General features: G+C 41.3%; 1 protein-coding gene across 1 annotated transcript; it reads right to left on the bottom strand.

Moving 5' to 3' along the window:
* Positions 1-4,188: 4,188 nt before the first annotated feature.
* LOC119892153 (protease-associated domain-containing protein 1-like) lies at positions 4,189-7,514 on the bottom strand. Its single transcript, XM_038704276.1, has 5 exons — positions 7,311-7,514; positions 6,926-7,026; positions 6,706-6,815; positions 4,695-4,862; positions 4,189-4,573 (listed from the first exon to the last, which is right to left on the bottom strand). Exons 1-5 carry the CDS (start codon positions 7,414-7,416, stop codon positions 4,453-4,455), a joined length of 606 nt encoding a protein of 201 aa, XP_038560204.1. The 5' UTR covers positions 7,417-7,514; the 3' UTR covers positions 4,189-4,452.
* Between the last annotated feature and the right edge of the window lie 11,387 nt (positions 7,515-18,901).

Genomic DNA, 18,901 nt, shown 5'->3' with positions numbered 1-18,901 from the left:
TACTGTAGATACTGCACAATGCAGAGCTCAAAGGAATCCCGATTAAACTACCCCCGTTACCATAGACAGACGGGGTGGCCTATGTCAATACTACACCTTAAGTTGTTTTTTCCTTTAATTTGTCACCCATCTGTAAATGACAGAACTATCACTGTGGACAGATCCTGGTACTGATAAACCTACCCGGTGAACACCAGATAAATAACCTTAACATAAAAGCAAACGTCTCTTGATTGAAATAGAGTTTTTAAGTCCGCAGCAACATTTTATTAAACGAGATTTATGTCTCACAAACACAAAATGGAGAGGAGGTTCCACTATTTGATCAGCAACAGCGTTTATGAGGTCTGGCATTGGCAAACTGTTGTCTTTTCTTCTCCATATTTTAGAAGGTGTTTTAAGTGGTTATGTCATTGTGTTAAATTATGTCTCCGTGTTGATAAAATATGGATGCATTTTAACATTTTACAAAAAACACACAAAATTTAGAGAATGCTGCTTAAAGAGATCGCAGCACCCTCTGACTGGTGGTGGTTTTGGATAAGATATACTACCTAAAACGAGTGATGGACAAATTAGACTGTTAATGCAGTGATGTGTGAAATCTAGGCCTATTTAATTTAATTCAAATATTTTTAAAATAAAGTTGTCTCTATCAGTATAATATATATTAAGCTAGATATTTTCCAACAATCCTGAATGTGTTACAGCAATTAGTCTAGTAAACATGTTATGTCCATTATCATATACAGTTGCATCTCAGGAAATTATATTTATAAAATATTTTTTTTTCTCCTTAATTTAAGACCAAATGTGAAACTCTCATATATTCATTACACATTAAGTTATATATTTCAGGCCTTTTTTTGTTTTAATCTTGATGATTACAGCTTACAGCTCATGAAATCAAAATTACATATCTCAAAATATTAGAATAAAAAATGTCTAATACAGAAATGTCGACCTGAGAAGAGCCTTTAATCTCTCAGTCTGATTTAGTACACACAACCGCAATCATGTCAAAGACTATTGACTTGAAAGGTGTACAGAAGACAGGTGGCATAGAGACAATCAGCCTGTGGCACTGCTGAGGTGGAAGCCCAGGTTGCTTTGATAGAGTCCTTCAGCTCGTCTGTATTGTTGGGTCTGGTGTCTCTCATCTTCCTCTTGACAATACCCTATAGATTCACTATGGGATTCAGGTCAGGCCAGTTGGCTTTGATATCATGCATAGTAAAACCATGGTCAGTAAACCAGTTACTAGTCGTTTTGGCCCAGTGGGCAGGTGCCAAGTCCTGCAGGAAAAGGAAATCAGAATCTCCATAAAGCTTGTCAGCAGATGGAAGCAGGAAGTGCTCTGAAATCTTCTGGTAGACGGCTGCATTGACTCTGGACTTGATAAAACACAGTGGACCAGCAATTGACATGGCACCCCAAAACTTCACACTGGACTTCACGCAACATGGATTATGTGCCTCTTCACTTGTCCTCCAGAATCTGGGACCTTGATATCCAAATGAAATGCAAAATTTACTTTTATCTAAAAAGAGGACTTTGGGCCAGTGAGCAACGTTTTTTCTCCTTAGCCCAGATAATACACCTCAGACGTTGTCTCTGGTTCAGGAGTGGCTTGACACTAGGAATATGACACTTGTAACTGACCCTAACCCTGGGCAAGCCTGTCCGTGGCGGCTATTGATGCAGCGACTCCAGCCTCAGCCCACTTCCTGTGAAGGTCTCCCAAGTTCTTCAATCTTTGCTTGGCAATCCTCTCAAGACTGTGGTCATCCCTGTTGCTTGTGCACCTTTTCCTACCACACATGAACCTTCCAGTCAACTTTCTATAAATATGCTTTGATCCAGCATTCTGCAAACTGCCAGCCCTCCTAGGGTGTGAGTGAGTGTCTCCTGAACCCCTGTCAAGTCAGAAGTCTTTGTCATTATTGATTGAGACTGAGATTAAATGCTCTACTCAGGTCGACATTTCAGTATTAGATTATGAATTTTAACTTCATACATGAATAAACAAGAAATAGCCCTATTTCTTCTCTTCACTTTTTTCTCCATGTGACCTTAAACGAAAGCTCTTACCAAATTATTTGCTGCATACATCCCTTTTACAACAATATGTTTATTGTTAAAGGACTATCTGAAGACTAAAGTTTGTAGCATTACTAATGATGCAGAGCAGGTGGTGTTAACTTTAAATACTACACTTACTCTTTTACTCCATGGAAGTGCAAAGGCCAACACATTGACGATGTCAGATTAAATCTCTCTAATCCAAACGCATTAGCATTCATTAAATAGAACTACAACCAACCCTTCCTAACTTTTTGTAGTTTGAGCAAAAATAAATAAAATATGTGGCCTTACAAGAATCTGCAGAAACAAAAGAACACATTTAAGTTGCCTTCAATTTATTAGTTTGATTTCTATGTATGAAGCTTTCCAGGACACTAATACATCCAGTTTATCAAACAATCTCACCATTTCGCAGAATTTGGGGGGGACCGCCATGTAGGAAAAATGCATTGCTCTAGTTGGCTTAAACTGGTGATGCCAAGTGTATTTGGTCCCTCCTTGATATTCAAAATACACCTGTGATCTAGATGTTGGAAGAACAATAAAGCCCAGTGACTTACTAGTCCATAATAGTAATGTGGCAAGAACAGCGAGAAACGAGGCTGTCAAGCACTCTGCACTCTAATCCAGTTATCTGCATGTCCCTCACCTCTTTTATATTATACATAATGTGTAGCCCATCTTATATTACAGATATAAATACACATGGGTTTACAGACCAATACTACCAATCACTTCTTGACCAAGCTCTATGAAGACATGGAACTCAACACAAATTTGCATGAAATGCAAATGTCAGAAACCTCATTTCGGAAAAAAAGACACCAGTCACTGCCTTCCATGGAGTACTGGAGTTGCAATCACGTTTAAATCCACGCGTATAGGATATGCTCCGTAGTAACAGAAAATACCATTTTTCTATTTTCTTAGCATTTAAAAGAGTGTTAAAAATGTATTGAATGAAATTAAAAAAACACTCTCCCAGTGGTTAATCGGAGTAGTTTTCTTTGAATACACCTTTCCCAAATGCCACACTGTATCAATCCTGCTTATCCAACTGCTAACCTAAGACGGTCAATAATGATGGCCTTTTATGCAAAAAAGTTATTTTATATTTATTAACCCTAAGAGAAACAATGTTCATTGCAAATAAACGGGAAATTATAACCAATTTTACAGTGAGATGACATTCCTTGTATGCTTTATTGTAGTGAAGTTTAGTATATGTTGTCATGGCCATTTTCTTCCCTTTATTTCCATAGAGGCCTATCCAACAGCATAAGCGTGCGTCCTCGCTGGGTTCAACGGCTCTATTTGGAGACTGTTAAAAGGTTTGCTCCACATTCGTGGCTGTGTGTCTAAGTGTGATATAACTATGTACCAACGGGGGGACAAATTAAAGGAAAACCCCGAATAAAAGAGTGGAGAAACATGTCAAATGTAGGTGCTTCTGTGTACCAGGGCTCAGTAGATGGTTTTGTGAGTATGAAAATGATGAGTAAAATGCTACGGCATGAGTTTACAGTCACCAGAGCTCAACCCAGTTTGACACCAATTGAAGATTTCGGACCAACATGTAAGACGATGCTCTCCTCCATCTCCGTAAGATTAAATGATATCATATAAATTCTCATCTTCAAATCCATTTAGTAGATGCTATATGTCCTTTTGTTATGTCCGGCTATGTTTGGTTTTCTTTTTCTTTCTGCCTGGTGCACTCAGGTCTCTATTGCAAAAGAGATCTTGATCTCAATGAGATGACCTCATTAAATAAAGGTTGTATATTTAAATGGAGGGAACATCTTGTGCATGGTGTTCATCCCTCCAACAAAGTTCCACAGACTTCGTAGAGAGCACTGAAGCTGTTCTGGTGGTTTGTGGTGGCCTGACTACTTACCAACTTTATGTTAGGTTTTCCTGTAATTTGTCACCATCTGTATGTTTTAGGGCTGTTCCCTAATAGTCGACTAAACTGTTAGTTGATGAGAAGAGTCTTACTCAACAAACTTTTCATTAGTTGGGTAATCATAGAAAAACCCTAAACACAGAGCATGTCCGAACACAGCCTCCAAGACTGACAGAAATCAGTTTGACATCAGGGAATACAGTTCTGACTGTTTATTTAAATAATTAAATTAATATCATAAATATGCCGCAACTAGTCGACTAATGGTTTAAACCAACAACTAGGAAAATCTTTAGTTGAGAGCAGCCATAGTATGTTCATTTTACTGGTTCACCACTAGTGTGTGTGAATTTGTTTAACCACCGCAGAAGAATTTGTCTGTGAGGACTGACAGGACATGCACTGATGAAACAATGTTTATTAAGTGAGGAAGTGCATGAAGTTGTGGGTGTGCGTCATTTCTACCACAGTGTCCATGGGGGTTGCTTCAGTGGGAACGAGGCCAAAGAAGAAACATTAACAGGAATAGAAATGACGGCCCACGGCAGTGCTAGTCTCTGAAGAGATCTTCTGATCATCATCCTAGAATACATGGAAAACCATTAATGTTTTTGTAATGTATTTTCTTAAAGCCTTTACAAAAAAAAAAAAAAGAATGATTGTTTGTGTAGTGATGTTATTTGTGTTTCCGCATTACTCTCACCCATCACGTCCCAGCAGGAATAGAGCAGGTATGCTTGGAATGGCAGCACTTCCATCAGTGATCATGTCAAGGTACTGACTGTCATTGTCCACTGCATTATCAGCAATCAGAACAGCTTTTCCTCCTGCTTCCTCAACATGTCGAGCCTTTTGCACAAAGGAGCAACCACTGGAGTGCACACAAAAACATGGAAGGAAACGTGAGAAATAAAAGCGCTTTATAAATACAGCCATTTAAACAAGACTAGGTTTGTTATATTTCGTTATCATTATAAGGGGCCCTTCACTTCTGTTTTTACACTGGATATTCAACCAAAATGTGTGTTTTGGACGATTGATAACATTGAGGGTCCGGCAGGGTGGGAGATTACGGTCGGTTGTATTCGTAAATCATCTTCCGGTTCGCACGGATTTATTTTTTGCGTTTAAGAGTGAAATAGGCACTCGATAGATCCCTGCGCCTAACGTTACAGAAAGGACTCACAGTCGCTACTCTCTGCCTGTCTAGTATTTTTGGCTATGCATTATAAATAAATACGTTCACCTACACTTTTAGTAAACAAACGTTTGGACAAACAGGATTTCACATTGAAAAAAATATCTTCAAAATTTAATACCTTGTTAAATGGCCTTAATTTTCGCAAAATTGATTTATTACCTTTTAAGACCCCGTGGACACCCTGCAGGAACATAACCTACAAAGCCAAAACAGAGCGCTGGAGAGAGAGAGTGTCACTACATGAAATTAATCCAACTAGATATTTTACACCACAAGCCAAAGCACAGCGCTGGAGAATAACTCCATGAAATTAATCCAACTACATGTTTTTTCTACCAGATCAGTAAAAGTTTAGCTGATGCTTCCATGCTGTAAGCTAACGTTTTATTGCCAATTACTGATCAGCTGATTGTTGCTGGAGAACAACAGGCTACATGAAATTAATCCAACAAGACATTGACAGGAGAAACACCACGGCTCTCTGTGATTATGGTCAGCTTCTAGCTAAAGCTATCAAACAACAGCTTTCATTTCCATCGCTAAAGTTTGACTAACTTTATTACCTGTCCAGCAGAAAACAGACAACTTCAGCTCCACTTTGAAAAAAATCTTACAGCTGTTGTATCTGTCCTACTCCTCTTCATGGTATAAAGATCCATAGGCTGTCTGCTCTTGTGCTAAATAACACGTGTGCACGTTCATTTGTCCAAATGTCACTTCTCTTATTACTTATAATAAACCAGAGGACTACTCAGAGACTGTATATTATTATTTCCTCTTCTTCTTCTATGGACACATTTAATGGAGGGACGGCGTCTACACTGCCAGAATTATAAAAGCAGAAGAAAAAGCCATGATGACGAAACGCGCTCTGTAGCGATGTTTGTCCGTTGTCGGCTACTGTAGAAACATGACGACAAAATACTGCAATGTGCATATTTTATGTTACCATATTTTAATACAGGCCTACACTTAATTATATGTTGTGTGTGTAGCATGAAGAAACAACAAATTTTGTTTCACTATGCAGCCTTGTGCTGTATAATGACTAATAACCTTGTGTTCATTGTTGTTCCGTGCTTGTAAAATCGCCACTGTTGCCATGTCCGCATCTTGTATGTAACATAGCTAATCCCACATCTCTCTCAGTGTTTCTCTGGTCACCAAATATACTTTGGCAGCTGTTAATATACCTAGGTGGCAGGCCCAAGTAAATATATGGGAAACACTGCATTTAAGGTTGTGTAGGCCTATATTTTATTACTTTACACCATACATCGATTTTATTGTCTTCCAACTGTGTGTGTCACGTGACTATTTTGATTCAGTCATGATTGAGTGATATGCCTTCAAGTTAGACTAGTTTTAAATAACCCAAGATGGATAATAATAATAATAATAAGACGAAGAGGAAGAAGAATGTTCCAAGTGTTAGAAAAGGGGGGGGGGGGGGGACACAATCCATGCGTGAACCGAACCGAATCGTTATATCCCTGTGTGTAGATAGGCCTACCCTCTCTCCACCAGAATCACTTGTCCCTGGATGATTTCTCTGTCCTCCAGGTCTGAGCAGCCATCTGCTGGGTCTGCCGGCACGAGGAAAATCTCATCATAAGATGATGTCTGAGGACCAAAAGCGAGAGGAGGAACATGATTAGATAAATGGTGAGTGTACATGTGTCTGAGGCTTGAGAATCCTTTGGCTAACAAGTGAAATTCAAAAGAGTACTAACAAAATCTCCCCCAAAATCTTTAGCAGGCGCCGCACTAAAGATGTATCCTATCTCCTCTGGACTGATGACCCGGAAATAAAGCAGTTCATTGATGCCAAGACCTGGAGCAGACCAAAAGAAGAAACACGTTACATGACTAGCTTATGTCAAACGTTATGTCATTAACCACATTATCAGTAAGTCAGTGTTGGTAAACCACAGCAGCAGAGTGATGCGGGATGGAAATTCACAGGGAATATGACACATTACACGTCGACACTTGACTTTAGAAGTGACGAATCGAGCTAACAACAAAACACTCTTAAACCCTTTGGCTTAACACTGACCCGCTAAATTAGCTGTTTACTACTAGCATTTGAGACTTGCCTCTGCCCCTCACGCTCACCTGACACGCCACTAAACTGCATGAAAACACTCCAGAGGTATAAAACTAAAGCTGTTGTCCGAACAACTATTGCCATGTTCAAGACATATGTAGAGCTCCTCAACATTTCATAGACAAGACTTAAGTGTGGCTCTATATTTGACAGCGATCTCCTCCATTGTCCATGTGTAACATCAACAGCAGCAGGTTAGCGACCACTTCCGCGCTTCTATTCATGCGCATGCGTATGTTGCAAAACTGGATTAATCTGCAGGGGGGGGGGGGGCTTTAGGAAAAGGTACACAGTTGTTTATTTGTCATTATAACGCACGATTATTCTTCTTCTTCTTTATACTGCCGACACTGGGTGAACTGAGTATGAAGCCGTCACCGGATCCTGGGTGAACGTCTGTCGAATATTCAACTTAAAACTAACTTCACCGCGGTTCATTAACCCCGTCCATCCATCCATCGTCAATCGCTTATCCTGCGTACAGGGTCGCGGGGTTCAGTACCCCCATTCACACACATTCATACACTGATAAGCAGAGTCTAAGGTGCCAAATACCCCCGAGATTTGGGAAACAGTTACTATCTTCACTGTGTTTGAGCACTGTCGTGAAAATTATATTATTGGTGAGGGGTTGAACTGTTGTATTTGAAGAATTTATTCAACAAAAAAGAATAAACAGAGAAGTATCCTACTTAAACACATATACAACTGGTCCGGGGACCTGCCGCCAATGACGGCTTCGGGCGTCTGGCCCTGAGCAAAGGGATGCATCATCATTTACACAGTCTAGGTTTCTATGTTTTGGGGAACAGAGATCCTCTCTCAGCTTTGAATGAACATTCCAGAAGAGGAGAAGAACAACAAGAGAGGAAAACACCAAAACAATCTCACAGCTCTGACCTAAACCCTAATAAATGTGGACGGACTAACATAGGAGTATAGGAGAAGAAAGGTTAAGGATAAAAACACAGTACATATATCTATAAGCCATAAAGAGAATAGTATATAATGATGATAATATTAATTCAATTCAATTAAATTTTATTTATATAGCGCCAAATCACAACAACAGTTATCTCACAGCGCTTTTCATAAAAGAGCAGGTCTAGACCATACTCTCATACTCATATGATGCTATTTACAGAAGCCCAACAGTTCCCACCAAGAGCAAGCACTAGGCGACAGAGGCAAGGAAAAAACTTCCTTTTAAGAGGCAGAAACCTCAAGCAGAACCATGGCTCAGGGTGGGCGGCCATCTGCCTCGACCGGTTGGGGGTGAAGGAGAAAGAGAGAGAAAGAGAGAGAGAGAGAGAAAGAGAGGGATGGAAGGAGAGAGAGGGGAGGGAGGCAGCCTACACAATATACACACACAGAGGTACAGACAGTAAAGGTGATGTTGCTATAGACTAAATGAAAAATGGTACAGATATTTATAGTAGTGTTAATGATAACAATCGTAATGTTAATGATTATAATAACAATAATAATAATAGGACTAGTAACAATAGTCGTTGCAGCAGAGGGTGTCGAGCAGGAACACGGGGGCGGCAGGTGACCCGCAGCCACAGATCCAGACTCCACAGCTCCAGAGCCAGAAACACCTGCAGGAAGTGATAGGAGGAGAGAGGAGAGGGACGAGAAAGCACAAGACTACCGGAAAGGGGAAAAGTTGTGTTAGTAACATGCAATAATGGGATGAGGTTGCATACAGAGGGAGAGAAAGTAGAGGAGAGAGGAGCTCAGTGCATCATAGGAAATCCCCTGGCTGTCTAGGCCTATAGCAGCATAACTAAGGGATGGTTCAGGACTCACCTGAGCCAGCCCTAACTATAAGCTTTATCAAAGAGGAAAGTCTTAAGCCTACTCTTAAATGTGGAGATGGTGTCTGCCTCCTGAACCCAAACTGGAACCTGGTTCTACAGGAGAGGAGCTTTATAGCTGAAGGCTCTGGCTCCCAGTCTACTTTTGGAGACTCTAGGAACCACAAGTAACCCTGCATTCTGGGAGCGCAGTGCTCTGGTGGGATAGTAAGGTTGTATGAGCCATTTTCATTCTGTATTCTTTTATGTAATTCTTGTCTTGTGCCACTAGGGGGCTGTATGTGCTTTGCAGTTCAGCTGATCTCGAGTCATGGCGGTGTGGGTTATTTACGTAGAGGAAACCCAGACACAGGTGTTGCTGATTTGGGAAGCAAACAGTTTTTTGACTGTGTTAGTGTCTAGCCTGGGGGTGAGCAAGGCACGATGGTGTTGGTTACATGTATTACGAGCAAAGATAATGCCACTGTATGAGATATGGAGGAAAATAAACTTGCTAGTTAATAGTAACATTACCGAAGTCCCCGTATGATATTTAAGACGCTGCAAGGGCACACGTCTAAACTTAATCCGCTGTAACTAGACTATGTTAGGACTATGTTAGGATTTAGTCAGTACACTTAAGGTCAAAAACTGCTTCAATTTGGATAATCGTTCATCGCGAGGACGCGGACCTGTTATATATATATATAGATTTAACGGTGTTCGTTTGGAAAATCCGAGATGTGAGGTGGGCAAATGTTTGGAGTTGCCGATTGTTGAAAGGAGCTGAACCGGGGCGAGTTAAAGGGTCTCCGGAATATCAGCATCATCACGTCGGGATACCATTCATCAAGCCGGCCAACGCTCTATTGGGGTACGTGGTGATCAGCGCTGATATTATGAATGGCCATGGTAAAATTGTGTGCACACATTCACGTAAAACCAACTTCTTAACAACTTGTAATCGTCTACAATAACTTTGAATGTTTAGACGAGGTGTTGCGCACAAACTATTTTTGCGGGATTATGGATTAATAAAACAATTCGTTTTGTGTGGTCATTATGGCCGAAAAGGAAAAAGGCCAGCTTGGCCCTGAGACTGAACTTTGTGTGAGCCAAGGGGTACAATCTGTAACTGAAAAACGTGTGGTTAAATTAACACCCAAAGCTTTGTTGGAAAAAATAAGTACTTTAGAAAAGGAAAGAAAGTCTAAATTTAGTAAACTGTTGACCGTTAAAAATTCTATTACTAAATTGATGAGCGATAAAGAGCATATAAGTGAGGTTGAAAATGAATTTGACATGTTCAATAAGTTGTGTGATGAAATACAGCAGGTACATACATCTTTATTGGGTTTATTGCCTGCTGAGGAGGCAAACAAACATGAAATATGGTACCAAGCTAAAATGTTGAGTTTCAATGAGTTTTTATGGGTACAAATCAATGGTTGTATGACACTAAAGCTTGTTCAGTTGCTAAAATGGATGATGATTTGACAGTTCAAGTTGAAACTCAAACTGTTGACGTCAATGCTGAAAATGGAAATGAGATTGATGCCAGCAAACCAAAAGGAACTGCTGGTGGAAAGGATGAGGAAGAGGAGGATCAGATTCAACCTCAGGACAGCATTTCAAACGTGCAGTCCCAGCTGCACGTTTGAAGATCCCACCCACCGCTCTCAATCTACAGGCCTCAGTATTTGTACCTCTGACCTCACAGCGACCTGCATCTCTACCACCTCAAAGCAATGTTTCACCATTCGTTAAGTCTTCTATCTGGCCAAAGCCAACTGTCAATCAAAGCTTTCAACCCCTGCAAGGCCAACATCAGACAGCAGGTCTGTATAATTTGCTGCAACAACAGAACGACATAACGGTTCTTCTTGTTAAAATGCAAACTTTACAACCGCTTCCACGCCGAGAAATTCCAATTTATGATGGAGATCCTTTAAGGTTCAATACATTTATGAAGGCATTTGAATACTGCATGGAGGCAAAGACCAGCTGTAAAGGAGACTGTTTATATTATCTTGAGCAATTTACTAGGGGGCAGCCAAGGGATATTGTGCGCAACTGCCTTCATATGACTGCAGATGAAGGATTCGCTGTTGCTAAAAAATTGCTTAAGGAGCACTTTGGAAATGAGTTTAAGATAACAGAAGCTTATATGGAGAAGGTTATGGGATGGCCATGTGTCAAAGCTGAGGACCCTAAAGCGCTTAAAGCTTATGGACTCTTCCTTCGTGAGTGTTCCAATGCTATGAAGGATCTTCAGTACTTGGAGGAACTTAACATGCCAGCAAACATAAAGATTCTGAGTCAAAGGCTTCCGTATAAACTCAGAGACAAGTGGAGAACAAGGGCATGTGAGATACTGGAGAAAACTGGGCGAAGAGCACGATTCTCAGACATTGTGGAGTTCATCGAGCGCCAGGTTAGAATCACTTCAGATCCAGTCTTTGGCAACATACAGGATACTTTACCTGTTATCAAGGGAGCTATAAAAGCAAACAAGTTCCAGGTAAAACCTCTGTTGGGAAGAAACAGCTTTGCAACACAGGTAGTCATTGAGGATGGATACAGCAAACCAGATAGTAACAAGAAGGAAAAGGCTCAGAAAGAAGTGACATCCTTTACCAAGAATGATTCTATTTCCTGCCTGTATTGTGCTGCTGGTAATCATGTTTTGGAAAAATGTTTTAAACTGGGAAAAAAGACACACAGAGAGAAACTGGACTATCTAAAGGAGAAAGGATTGTGTTTCAGTTGCTTGTGCACAGGACACTTGAGTAAGAATTGTGATAGGCGTATCATTTGCAATAAGTGCAATCGAACGCACCCCAGTGTTTTGCACGTAGGAGAGAAGGAAAGGATTACTCAAAAGGATCAGAAGAATGGTGAGCACAAAATTGCTGAGCAGTCAAATACTTCCGACAGCTGTACAACATCCTCCGCTTGTTGTCTTACAGGGGCTGGCCACTGCAATGGAATTCTTTCCATCTTGCCTGTTAAAGTGAAGTGTTTAAAGGGAAACAAGGTTATTGAAACCTATGCTTTTCTGGACCCAGGGAGTACAGGAACTTTCTGCACCAGGAAGCTTGACAGGTTAAACATGGAAGGGCGTAAATGCAAGATTCATATCCGCACTTTGGGCCATCATAACGCAGTAGATAGCTCCATTGTGGATGGTGAGTGCTACTATCCACTTTCCAAAGTGTGTACCCTGAAAGGGATGCCTGTTTCTACAGCCAATAATCAGCGAAAGGGAGCTGAGAAAATGGCCTTATTTAAAGGAGGTAAAGATTCCTCATATAAATGCTGATGTTAACCTATTAATTGGCACAAACGCCTCCAAGTTGATGGAGCCTTGGGAGGTGATTAACAGTCGTGAAGGTGAAGGACCCTATGCAATCAGAACCCTATTGGGATGGGTAATAAATGGTCCGTTACAAGGAAGTAGCGACTGTGGAAGTGACCACTCTTTAGTTCATGCCAACAGAATTGCCCTTGATAGAATTGAAGAACTGTTAACCAGCCAGTACAACTATGACTTCAATGAGCAAGCTTCTGCAGAACAGGAAGAAATGTCAAGGGAAGAAAGGAAGTTTGTGGAGATAATGGAAAGCTCTGCTCAGTTTAAAAACGGCCATTACACGTTTCAAATGCCTTTCAAAGGGAAAGATGTTACGATGCTGAACAACTTTGGTGTTGCCATGCAACGTGTTCGTGGTTTAAAAAGGAGACTTCAGAAAGACGCAAGCTTTCATGAAGAGTACAACAACTTTCTTGCTGATGTTATTAGCAATGGCTATGCTGAAGAAGTGCCGCAGCATCAGTTGGAAACGCCAACAGGGAAGGTGTGGTATATCCCACACCACGGTGTGTATCATCCACGGAAAAGAAAGCTACGAGTGGTGTTTGACTGTGGAGCAGAGTACAAAGGGACCTCGCTCAACAGTCAGCTCTTACAAGGACCAAACCTCACCAACTCGTTAGTTGGAGTTCTTATGAGGTTCAGACAGGAACAGGTGGCCGTAATGGCGGACATAAAGGCTATGTTCCACCAGGTTAAGGTGGCAGAGAAACACCGGGACTACTTAAGATTCTTATGGTGGCCTCATGGTAACCTGGAACAAGGTCTTGTAGAGCATTGCATGACTGTTCATTTATTTGGAGCGGTTTCATCATCTAGTGTCTTTGCTCTTAGAAAAACCGCGGAAGATAATCAGGCCAACTTTCCAACAGAAGTAATTGAAACGATCAATCGAAACTTCTATATGGATGATCTATTAAAGAGTCTGCCCTCTGAACAGGATGCAGTCACCATGGTTAAGAACCTTATAACCATTTGCGACAGAGGAGGGTTTACCCTCACTAAATGGATTAGTAATAGTCGAAGTGCTTCAAGGCCTACCAGAGGATCTTAAGTCTAAGAACCTGCATGAACTTGATCTGGATAGGGATAAGCTGCCATTGGACAGAGCTTTGGGTTTGCAGTGGTGTATCAAGACGGATACTTTTAAATTCAAGCTGAAAGTCAAGCAGAAGCCAGCAACCAAGCGAGGCATGCTATCCATCATTGGTTCCGTCTACGATCCATTGGGGTTTCTGGCACCTCTAATACTCCCGGCCAAGCTGCTGTTGCATGGGTTATGCAGGGCAAAATGTGACTGGGATGATCCAATACCTCCAGCTTTCCAGCAGAAGTGGAATAAATGGCTGATAGATCTTGAGAAAGTGGCATATTTCCGGATCCACCGATGTGTGAACCTGCAGGATTTGGGAGGATTGTCAGCGCCCAGTTGCATCACTTCGCTGACGTGAGCGAGAGCGGCTATGGTACGGCTACTTACCTGAGCATGCAGAACATGGATGAGAGGGTTCATGTTACATTCTTATTTGGCAAATCCCGAGTGGCCCCCTTGAAGACTATCACCATTCCCCGTCTAGAGCTTACCGCTGCCGTTGTTGCAGTATGAGTGGACAAGATGCTTCGAGCGGAGCTTCAGTTTCCACTAAAGAAGACCTGCTTTTGGACAGACAGCACATCAGTTCTTAAGTATATAAAGAATGAGGATCGAAGATTTCAAACCTTTGTAGCAAATAGAGTAACCACCATCAGGGTGAACTCGGAAATTGAGCAGTGGAGATACGTTCCCACATCCCTGAACCCTGCTGACTACGCTTCACGTGGATTGAAGGCAGAAGATCTTGTGAAGCAAAGATGGATACAAGGCCCGGAATTTCTACAGCAACCTGAAGAAAAGTGGCCAACATTTCCAGTAGATACAAGTGTTACTGCAGAAGACCCAGAAGTAAAAAAAGGTCTGACGGTCAATGCAATACTTGTCGACACCAATGCTACATCGCAATTGATGACCCATTTCTCTGATTGGCAAAAATTGAAAGTTGCAGTGGCGTGGCTCATTAAGCTGAAAGGAACTCTGCTCAAACTAAAAGAAAAAAGTTGGAGCATGCAAACATCAATGCTATTGCAACAGCAAGGTTGGATGTGCAAAAAGAGATGCAAGCTTCTCAAAATTGCTTGGGAATCAGAAGGTGACACTGGAAGATCTCTTGGAGGCCGAGATCTCCATAATCGCTTTTTGCCAGCAAGAGAGATTTCCCATTGAGTTTGCTGCACTAACCTCTGGCAAGTCACAAGTGCCAAGAAGTAGCAGCCTCCTCAAATTGGATCCGGTTCTAGAAGGAGGACTTCTACAAGTTGGGGGACGGCTGAAAAGGTCAGCAATCCCTGAGGACATTAAACACCCCCTCATTCTGTCAAAGGACCAACATATCACTGATCTTATCCTCCGTCATGTCCATTTACAGCTTGGACATGGAGGTAGAAATCATGTTCTTTCTGTTACAAGAAGAAAATATTGGATCACAAATGGACCTACTGCAGTGAGGAAGATTATATCAAGATGCCTCATTTGCAAGCTCTATAGTGGAAAACCTGGTGAGCAAAAAATGGCAGACCTGCCAGAAGAGAGAGTGATTCCTGATCTACCGCCGTTCACTAACGTTGGCGTAGATTATTTTGGGCCAGTTGATGTAAAAAGGGGGCGTAGCATCGTGAAAAGATATGGAGTAGTATTCACTTGCATGACAAGCAGGGCTGTGCACCTGGAAGTGGCCTATTCTCTTGACACAGACTCATGCATCAATGTGTTGCGAAGGTTCATCTGTCGAAGAGGACAAGTCTCGCACTTGAGATCTGACAATGGCACCAACTTTGTGGGTGCAGAAAGGGAGTTGCGAGAAGCCTTAGCCCCTTGGAATCATGACCGCATTGAAAGAGCCTTGTCCAAAAGGGGAGTCAAGTGGAGCTTTAATCCTCCAGCTGGGTCACATCATGGTGGTGCATGGGAGCGCATGATACGGATGATCAGGAAGATCTTCCATACCGTGCTCTGTGAGGCTGAAGCTATGCTTAATGATCGCCCCATCACAAGACTGTCAGAGGATCCCAACGATCTTGAGGCATTGACTCCTAACTATCTGTTACTCCTCAAAGGAAAACCAGTTCTTCCACCTGGATTGTTCAATGAAAGGGATGTTTACGCAAGGAGAAGGTGGAAACAAACCCAGTACATTTCGGATCTGTTTTGGAAGAGGTGGATCCGTGAGTACTGACCACTTTTACTGGAGCGTCAAAAATGGAACAAGGAGAAGAGGAGTTTTGTTCCTGGAGACCTGGTCATGGTGGCGGACTCTACAGCACCACGTGGGTCATGGATGCTAGGAAGAGTCCTGGAAACCTTCCCTGATAAGAGGTCTGGTACGTGTGGTTCGTTTGAAGACCAAGACAAACATCATTGAACGACCCATAACTAAAATATGCTTGCTTAATGAAGCTAAAGAGTAATTGGTTCCCTTGGGCCATATTTCTGGTATTTATGGCTCTTTTGAATTTGGTGTAATTGCTCTGGCAGACGCAATTAGGGGCTGGAGTGTATAAGCCATTTTCATTCTGTATTCTTTTATGTAATTCTTGTCTTGTGCCACTAGGGGGTTGTATCTGCTTTGCAGTTCAGCTGATCTCGAGTCATGGGGGTGTGGGTTATTTACGTAGAGGAAACCCAGACACAGGTGTTGCTGATTTGGGAAGCAAACAGTTTTTGACTGTGTTAGTGTCTAGCCTGGGGGTGAGCAAGGCACGATGGTGTTGGTTACATGTATTACGAGCAAAGATAATGCCACTGTATGAGATATGGAAGAAAATAAACTTGCTAGTTAATAGTAACATTACCGAAGTCCCCGTATGATATTTAAGACGCTGCACGGGCACACGTCTAAACTTAATCAGCTGTATTAGCAACCAGTTACTAGACTATGTTAGGATTTAGTCAGTACAAAGGTACTATGAGCTCTTTGAGATAAGATGGTGCCTGAACATTAAGAGCTTTGTAGGTAAGAAGAATGATTTTAAATTCTATTCTGGATTTTACTGGAAGCCAATGCAGAGAAGCTAAAACAGGAGAAATATGATCTCTTTTCCTGGTTCCTGTCAGAACACGTGCTGCAGCATTCTGAATCAGCTGAAGAGTTATTGGATTTTTTCAAGCAGCCTGATAATAAGGAATTGCAGTAATCCAGCCTAGAAGTAACAAATGCATGGACTGGTTTTTCTGCATCATTTTTAGACAGGATGTTCCTGATTTTCACAATATTACGTAGGTGAAAAAAGGCGGTCCTTGAAATTTGCTTAATGTGAGACTTAAACGACATCCTGATCAAACGTCCTGATCAAAGATAACTCCAAGATTCCTCACAGTGGTGGTGGAGGCCAGGTGATGCCATCAAGGGAAACTATATCTTATATAATGCGTCACGGAGGTGCTTAGGCCCCAGAACAATAACTTCAGTTTTATCTGAGTTTAACATGAGAAAATTACAGGTCATCCAGGTTTTAACATCCTGAAGGCACATTTGAAGTTTAGCTAACTGATGAGTTTTATCTGGCTTGATCGATAGATATAACTGAGTATCATCTGCATAACAATGAAAGCTTATGGAATATTTCCTGATAATATTGCCTAAAGGAAGCATATATAGTGAACAGGATTGGTCCGAGGACAGATCCTTGTGGAACTCCATGACTAACTTTGGCGTGCATGGAGGACTCATCGTTAACATGTACAAACTGAAATTGATCTGATAAATAGGATTTAAACCAGCTTAGAGCGGTTCCTTTAATGCCAATGAAATGTTCCAGTCTCTGCAATAGGATCTGATGGTCAGTGGTATCAAATGCAGCACTAAGATCTAATAAAACCAGTACAGAAACAAGTCCTTTGTCTGATGCAATAAGGAGGTCATTAGTAATTTTCACCAGTGCTGTCTCTGTGCTATGATGAGTTCTAAATCCTGACTGAAAATCCTCAAATAAACTATTGCTCTGTAGAAAGTCACACAGCTGTTTAGCAACTGCTTTCTCCAGGACCTTAGAGAGTGGAAGGTTAGATATAGGTCTATAGTTGGCTAAAACATCCGGATCAAGTTTGGGCTTTTTCAGAAGAGGTTTAATTACAGCTTCTTTAAAGTACTGTGGTACATAGCCTGTTGATAAAGATAGATTGATCATATCTAGTATAGAAGTGCTGAGTAAGGGTAAAACATCTTTAAGCAACCTAGTCGGGATGGGGTCTAAGAGGCAGGTTGATGGTTTAGATGAAGAAATTATTGAAGTTAGTTGGTATAAATTGAGGGAAGCAAAACAATCTAAACATATTTCTGGTTCTACAGCTGTTTCTAAGGTTCCTGAGTTTAGAGATAAGTCGGTGCCAGTTGAGGGCAGGTCTTGGTGAATTTTGTCTCTAATAGCTAGAATTTTATCACTAAAGAAGCTCATGAAGTCGTAACTATGAGAGCTATGGGAATACTTGGCTCAATAGAGCTGTGACTCTGTCAGCCTGGCTACAGTGCTGAAAAGAAACCTGGGGTTGTTCCTATTTTCCTCTATTAATGACGAGTAGTACGCTGCTCTGGCATTACGGAGGGCCTTCCTACAAGTTTTAAGACTATCTTGCCAAATTAAACGAGAATTTTCCACTTTGGTGGAACGCCAATTCCTCTCAAGTTTCCGCGATATTTGCTTTAATTTGCGAGTTTCAGTATTATACCATGGAGCTAACCGTCTTTGTTTTTTATTATTTTCTTTTTTAGAGGGGCTACAGAGTCGAGTGTCATTCGCAGCGAGCCTGCAGCACTATCAACAAGATGATCGATTTGGGAGGGACTGAAATTAGCATAGGAGTCCTCTGTTACTTTGTGACTTAATAATGAATTTAGAGCTATCCTTAAATTTAGCTACAGCACTATCAGACAGACATCTTGTATAGAAATGTTTGCCCAATGGCGAGTAGTTCAGCAATACAAACTCAAAAGTTATCTTTGATCAGGACATGTCGTTTAAGTCTCACATTAAGCAAATTTCAAGGACCGCCTTTTTTCACCTACGTAATATTGTGAAAATCAGGAACATCTTGTCTAAAAATGATGCAGAAAAACCAGTCCATGCATTTGTTACTTCTAGGCTGGATTACTGCAATTCCTTATTAAAAGTTCAAACAGTGGTCGGACAAAGAGGGATTCTGTGGGAACACCACTAAATGTTCAATTTCAATACCATACACCAAAACAAGGTTGAGGATGTGGTTAAAACAGTGAGTCGGTTCATGAACACTCTGAGAAGCCAATGGAATCTAACAGAGAGATAAACGCAGTACTAAAGCTGTCATTCTCATCCACATGAATATTAAAATCCCCTAGAATAATAACTTTGTCCGTTT

Source organism: Micropterus salmoides, unplaced genomic scaffold, assembly GCF_014851395.1.
Source record: "Micropterus salmoides isolate LMB-PRFRI ecotype aquatic unplaced genomic scaffold, ASM1485139v1 Ms_hic_scaffold_7, whole genome shotgun sequence".
Lineage (NCBI taxonomy): Eukaryota > Metazoa > Chordata > Actinopteri > Centrarchiformes > Centrarchidae > Micropterus > Micropterus salmoides.
Note: the sequence above shows the minus strand (reverse complement) of the source record. Positions and strands in the feature narration are given on the sequence as shown.